The 7,627-nt window shown below is 32.7% G+C and overlaps 1 protein-coding gene across 1 annotated transcript in view; it reads left to right on the top strand.

The window, feature by feature from the left end:
* The first annotated feature begins 532 nt into the window (after positions 1 to 532).
* Positions 533 to 7,627, top strand: part of snx22 (sorting nexin 22) — a 10,228-nt gene continuing 3,133 nt past the window's right edge. Inside the window, exons 1-2 of the mRNA XM_016537542.1 lie at positions 533 to 711; positions 7,075 to 7,263. Of these exons, the coding sequence (XP_016393028.1) occupies positions 622 to 711; positions 7,075 to 7,263 (279 nt within the window). The 5' untranslated portion in view covers positions 533 to 621. The remainder of the gene's footprint in view (positions 712 to 7,074; positions 7,264 to 7,627) is intronic.

Below are 7,627 nucleotides of genomic sequence, written 5' to 3' on the forward strand. Positions count from 1 at the left end.
AATGAGAGATATCATGACTGACTCACGATCCGAGTAAATGACAAACAGATACTGGGTTCTTTAAGGCTCAAATAAAAAGGTTTTATTCTCTAGATGTTCAGAAAACACTGGTCTGAAGAATTTAGAATATTAGTATAATCTCCAGAGAAGCACGCAGTTTTTACTCAAAAAGAAAAAGAACATTTGTGACACATCGAATAGCTTTTAGTTTACGTCACAGCGGTGAATCGTGATTCGCTGGCCGAAGTAGGGGGCGGGACATTCTCATTCTAGAGAGCATTTGATTGGACAAAAAATAACGATTATGTCATTGATATTTTTAATCTGTCAATTTATATAATTTAATTTATATAATCTCTCTGGCAGTTGGTTTACCTGTATTAGCAGTGTTTTTCCTATTGTAATTTTATTATGTAGTATTCAATTAATTAATAAATGAATAAACACGATTTACCAGGTCCTTAACAGTGTTCGGTAATCTTCAAAATCATGCCGTTCTGTATGAATGGCTTTATTTCTCTCAGCTGTCTGTCTGTGTGTTTGTTTGGAGGAGGAGCTCATCATTCAGAGCACACGGAGCTGATCTTCAGCTCAGTAGTGATCTGCGCGCTTGTGTTGGAGATGTTGGATCATCAGTGTGTGTCTCCAGTCATCGAGGTCTTTATTCCGTCTCTCATGAGGGAAGTGGACGAGACGGGAAAGTTGCGCAAAGTAAGTCAAACAGAAACTCGTTTATATTCGTGGTTCCTCAGGGCTGTTATATTATACAGCGCGAACGTGCGTTTGACGTTTTGCACGTGCTTTTGGAGTTGTCATTAATTTTTAATGCTGATAATTATTATTAGTCATTCCGTGAGGCTTCCCAACTTATTATGGTAACCACAGGTGCACCCCAAAATACCATACAGTTATTGCTGTTAACTTATAGTAAATTAATGAGATATCAGTCTATCGTTATTTCTATAATGAAACTATAGAGACTATACTTTGACTATAGAAACTATATAGACTATACTTTTATTTTAGATTATGTAATCAGGTTAGTTTTCATGCCATAATCTCTTAAATATACTGTACGAGTTCTAAGATGCACTGTCAACATTCTGTGACGTCATGACGTCTGTGACGAAAATGTAAAATTATTGCTTAAATAGAATGAATTAGAATTAGAATGTATATTCTGTTTTAAATACATGCATACAAAAGTTAGAAGCATTTATTCATTTAGCAGACAACACAACAAACATTTATATTGTGGCAATTCTTTTTTTGTACTATTGCAACGTTGGTTGTAACAATGTAGAAATGTAATATGCAAGAGAGCTGTAGCAACATTGTTGCTCTACATTTAGATGACCTTCCGACTAGGGATGGCTAATTTATTGTGCACTTATACTTTCAGCATGTTGTCGTAACGTTGATAGAAGGTTTGATTGCATTGCGGCAATGTTCTGATTACTAGGGACCAAAAAATGAGAAAAATACAAGCATAAGTGATTTCAGAGTACTGGAACAATAGACAAAGGACTTTTTAAATGCAATAAAATATAAGGTAACAAGTTAGGTAAGTGCTTCCCTCAAAGGTGTGTCTCCAGCCGATTTTAACACCTAAGGAAAAATGATGAAATATGCTATTCTAAAGAAGAGAGATGCACTCCAGCAGCTCTACTCTACTGTCATCACTTACAGGAATGAATAGAGCAGGAATATGACAGGACATGTTCGACGCAAAACCTTTTGAAACATCTCGACTCATTTAAACAAGAGATCTGAATGTTTTTACTCTTGATTCTGGATGATTTGAGTGTTTTACACCATTCATAGCACTGCAAAATAAAAATATTACAGAAGTAATTGCACATTTTTTAGATTTCAAATTTTTTCTCAGAATTATGTCACAATTCTTACTTTTATCTCAGAAATAGCAGTTTATATCTCGCAATTGCAAGTTTACTTTCCGCAATTCGGACTTTTTTCTGAGTTAATATCTCATAATTGTGAGATAACCTCTCCCATTTCTGACTTTTTTCTGAGAATTATGAGTTTATATCTCTCAATTGCAAGCTTGTAATTCAGACTTTTTTCACAGAATTGTGAGTATATCTTGCAACTCTGACTTTTTTTTCTCAGAATTGTGATTTTATATCTCACAATTGTGCATTTACATCTTGTAGTTCTGACTTTTTTCTTAGAATTGCGAAGTTTATATCTTGCAATTCTGAATTTTTCCACAGAATTTTGAGTTTACATCTCGCAATTATAACTTTTTTTAACAGAATTTTGAGTTTACATCTCACAACTGAATTTTTTCTCCAAAATGTGTTTATATCTTGCAATTGCATGTTTACATCTCGCAATTCTAACTGTTTGTCTCAGAATTGCAAGTTAATATCTCATAATTGAGTTAACATCTCCCAGTTCTGATTTTTTTTCAGATAATTATGAGTTAATATCTCATAATTGAGTTAACATCTCCCAGTTCTGATTTTTTTTCAGATAATTATGAGTTAATATCTCATAATTGAGTTAACATCTCCCAGTTCTGATTTTTTTTCAGATAATTATGAGTTAATATCTCATAATTGAGTTAACATCTCCCAGTTCTGATTTTTTTCAGAGAATTATGAGTTTATATCTCATAATTGAGTTAACATCTCCCAGTTCTGATTTTATTCAGAGAATTATGAGTTTATATCTCATAATTGAAAGCTTAAATCTTGCCATTCAGATTTTTTTCACAGAATTTTGAGTTTACGTCTCGCAACTCTGACTTTTTTTCAGAGAATTGTGATTTTATATCTTTTCAATTGCGCATTTATCTTGCAGTTCTGACTTTTTTCTCAGAATTGCGAAGTTAATATCGCAATTCGGACTTTTTTTCATTGAGTTCAGAGTTTACATCTCACAATTATAACTTTTTTGTCAGAATTTTGAATTTACATCTTGCAGTTCTGACTTTTTTTCTCAGAATTGCGAAGTTTATATCTCCCCATTCTGAATTTTTTTCATAGAATTCTTGCAATTTTTTCAGAATTTTGAGTTTACATCTCACAATTCTGACTTTTTTCCTCAAAATTTTGTATGTGCATGTAGTCAGGTTAGGTGTCAAAAAATTTGGGGGAAAAAGAAAAAAAAACAACAGAATTGCGGGATGTAAACTCAGAATTCCGAGAAAAAAAATTTGAGAATTCTGAAATGTGAACTCAGAATTCTGAGAAGAAAAAAAAATCACTGAAATTGTGAGTAATAAAGTCGCACTTGTGAGAAAAAATTTGTCAGAATTGTGAGATAAAAAGTCACAATGACCTTTTTTATATTTTTTATTCTGTGGCAGAAATAAGCTTCCATAGATAAATAGTAGAACCAGTGTGTTGCGTGGAGTCTGAGCCAGTTCTGTAGGACTGTCCAGCTGCAACCAAAACCGACCCAGCCAAGAGTGAAGGAAAGAGAGTCATAAAAGATGTGTTTGTGTGTCGTCTAGATAACATAATGCCGTTTTAGTTCATTTATCAGATCAGATGGAGCCAAATCAACTGACCAAACTAGAATGTGTGCATTTTACTCATTTTACTTAACATCATTCCCGTCAGTGGATTTGTCCAGTTTATTATCAGAAATGGATAACGTGGAGCTGCATGAGGAGTTTTTGTGGTCTGAATGAGAGGGTTTAACGGGAGCAGTTAAATAAATGTATATTTATATGAATTAAATAGTATATATTTAATAGTATATTTTATTGTATGGAAAAGAGCATTAATATTTTAATATACTGTATTTCGTATATTTATTTACATTTATGTATACATTTATATTTTTAATAAATATATTAATATTTATGAATAAATGTATATATATAAATGCACATGAATGGTGTTCAATATTTTCTCTTTCATTTTATGGAAAAGAGCAGTGTGAACATTGCCTAGCATCATCTTTTGTGATTAATGGAAGAAAGAACATCATACAGGTTTGGAATGACATGAAGGTGAGTAAAGGATTTATGATTATCATTTTTTTGGGTGAACTGTCCCTTTAAATTCTTGAACAGCTCTTGATTTCGTCAGTTTTTTCAGTTCATAACATTGCATGGATAGTTCCCATCACCGTGTTGAGCATGCTTGAGCACCGACTTGTCCAAACATGCTTGAGACACAATCATTTTTATTTCCCTCTCCCTCTCCCTCAGCCTCTGATTTAGCGAGAAAAATATTTGAGGTATTGAGAAGCGAAAGATTGAGCTCACAGTGGGAAATATTTGGTGGAACTGAATGTTCTGTGTTCCTTTGTTATGGGTGGAAAACGGGAAACTGCTAATTCTCAGATCTGCTCACACTGTGGCCTAACCCCCCAATGCTCGCACATGCACACACACACACACACACACCAAGGTTACACCGGCAAAAGAGTACTAACTCGATGCATACTGTGTAGTATACACTCAATTCTGCATACTATGTTTTAAAAATAGTATTTAAAGTAGTGCTGGGCAACGATTAATCGTGATTAATCGCATCCAAAATAAAAGTTTTTGTTCATATAATATATGTGTGTGTGTACTGTGTGTATTTATTATATATACATAAACACACACATACAGTATACATTTAGAAAATATTGACATGTATTTACATGTACAGTATATATTTATACTCATATAATTTATATTATATATAAATATATTTAATATATAAAAATAACATATTTTTCTTAAATATATATACACACAGTAAATATACACTGTACACACACATATATTATGCACTTAAAAACTTTTATTTTGGATGCGATTAATCGCCCAGCACTAATGTGACTCTCATTTCAAAAATAGTTATTTTGTAATAGTTATTTCACATTTTTAACATCTCTCCTCTCAGAGTCACAACGTCAATAAATAAATGAAGTCAACATCATGTTTTTTGATTCCCAGTCGCTTCTAATATGAGAGCTCTATAAGATCGAGAGAGGGAGAAACTGGGTTTAAATTGAGTCCTCGTGACCCCGATAAACACGACACAATCTGGTGCCCAAAAGAGACATGTGTCTTCATTGTTAACCAGGAATGCTCTCCACCCGCCTGCACTAACTCACTTTACCCATAAAGCTTGTGAAGCATTCACTGATTTAAAGGGATAGTTCAACTAAAAATGGAAATTCTGTAATTTACTCTGTCTTTAATAATAATATATACACACACACACACACACATATATATATATATATATATATATTTTATACTGTAAAACAGTATATATTATATTTAATTTATTTTTATTTGATTCATTTTTAATGTTTATTTACATATTTATATTATAATATAAATAAATGTATATTTATATGAATTAAATAGTATATATTTAATAGTATATTTTATTGTATGGAAAAGAGCATTAATATTTTAATATACTGTATTTCGTATATTTATTTACATTTATGTATACATTTATATTTTTAATAAATATATTAATATTTATGAATAAATGTATATATATAAATGCACATGAATGGTGTTCAATATTTTCTCTTTCATTTTATGGAAAAGAGCAGTGTGAACATTGCCTAGCATCATCTTTTGTGATTAATGGAAGAAAGAACATCATACAGGTTTGGAATGACATGAAGGTGAGTAAAGGATTTATGATTATCATTTTTTTGGGTGAACTGTCCCTTTAAATTCTTGAACAGCTCTTGATTTCGTCAGTTTTTTCAGTTCATAACATTGCATGGATAGTTCCCATCACCGTGTTGAGCATGCTTGAGCACCGACTTGTCCAAACATGCTTGAGACACAATCATTTTTATTTCCCTCTCCCTCTCCCTCAGCCTCTGATTTAGCGAGAAAAATATTTGAGGTATTGAGAAGCGAAAGATTGAGCTCACAGTGGGAAATATTTGGTGGAACTGAATGTTCTGTGTTCCTTTGTTATGGGTGGAAAACGGGAAACTGCTAATTCTCAGATCTGCTCACACTGTGGCCTAACCCCCCAATGCTCGCACATGCACACACACACACACACACACCAAGGTTACACCGGCAAAAGAGTACTAACTCGATGCATACTGTGTAGTATACACTCAATTCTGCATACTATGTTTTAAAAATAGTATTTAAAGTAGTGCTGGGCAACGATTAATCGTGATTAATCGCATCCAAAATAAAAGTTTTTGTTCATATAATATATGTGTGTGTGTACTGTGTGTATTTATTATATATACATAAACACACACATACAGTATACATTTAAAAAATATTGACATGTATTTACATGTACAGTATATATTTATACTCATATAATTTATATTATATATAAATATATTTAATATATAAAAATAACATATTTTTCTTAAATATATATACACACAGTAAATATACACTGTACACACACATATATTATGCACTTAAAAACTTTTATTTTGGATGCGATTAATCGCCCAGCACTAATGTGACTCTCATTTCAAAAATAGTTATTTTGTAATAGTTATTTCACATTTTTAACATCTCTCCTCTCAGAGTCACAACGTCAATAAATAAATGAAGTCAACATCATGTTTTTTGATTCCCAGTCGCTTCTAATTTTCGATGAAAGGTCACTCACATGGAGCTCAGATTTATGACACTGTAAAACACTGTTGTTCTGTCACGTTACATTTCTTTGTGTTGTGGACAATAACGACCCATGAGTCTTTATAAAGAGACACTCAATGCTTCAGGGTGTGATCTAACCTGAAGAATGCCACACCTGTGTAAACTCATATGACCTATATAAGACTAAACTGTTGCACAGTCATATGTGTGTGCGTTTGATGAGGTCATTTACTGTGAATAGTCTTTGGTATTTCTGAATGATTTTTGGAGGCAAGAAAAATGTACGTTTGGTTAAATATTAATAACTGCTGTTTTAACCTGTCATGACCACGTTAGAGCTCTAGAGGGCGCGCTGATGCAAGACTATCCGTAGACGCTTTGGCGCCTCCTGCTGGCGAATAACCCAGTGTCGCTACACTGTTCAAAGTTTTATTGACGTCTGTTCTGAGTGTTCACAGGTTTTATGACACAAGGTTTTATGTTTTTTTCAGCTCTTCAGGTTGGAGATTCTCTTCAGTGGAAGGAAACACTTTGTTTTGCGGCGACACAGTGAATTTCAGACGCTTCACCGGAAGCTGAAGAAGATTCTGCGAGCTCCTGATTTCCCCAGTAAGAGAAACCAGCACCTGCGAACCAAACCGCTGGAGCAAAGACGACAGGAACTGGAGGACTACATCCAGGTAGAGATGTATTTAGTGTTTATTTCATCTTATATTATATTGATATGTTTTATTATTTTATTGCTTTTATATCTTATTGTTTTATGCTATAAAGTATTTATTATGCTATTAATTTTATATTTATTCATATTCAGTGTTGGGGGTAATATATTACAAGTAACGCAAGTTACGTAATCAGATTACTTTTCCAAGTAACTAGTAAAGTAACGCATTACTTTTTAATTTACAAGAGAATATCCGAGTTACTTTTTTTTTTTTTTCAATTTATTGATTGACAGCTCTCCTGTCCCCATGTTGAGAGAAATCAGAAAATGTTACTGTAGTTCAAAATAAATATGAATATGCATTAATTCATCTCACCCAC

The sequence above is a fragment of the Sinocyclocheilus rhinocerous genome, unplaced genomic scaffold (genome assembly GCF_001515625.1).
Source record: "Sinocyclocheilus rhinocerous isolate Xijiao unplaced genomic scaffold, SAMN03320098_v1.1 scaffold1605, whole genome shotgun sequence".
Lineage (NCBI taxonomy): Eukaryota > Metazoa > Chordata > Actinopteri > Cypriniformes > Cyprinidae > Sinocyclocheilus > Sinocyclocheilus rhinocerous.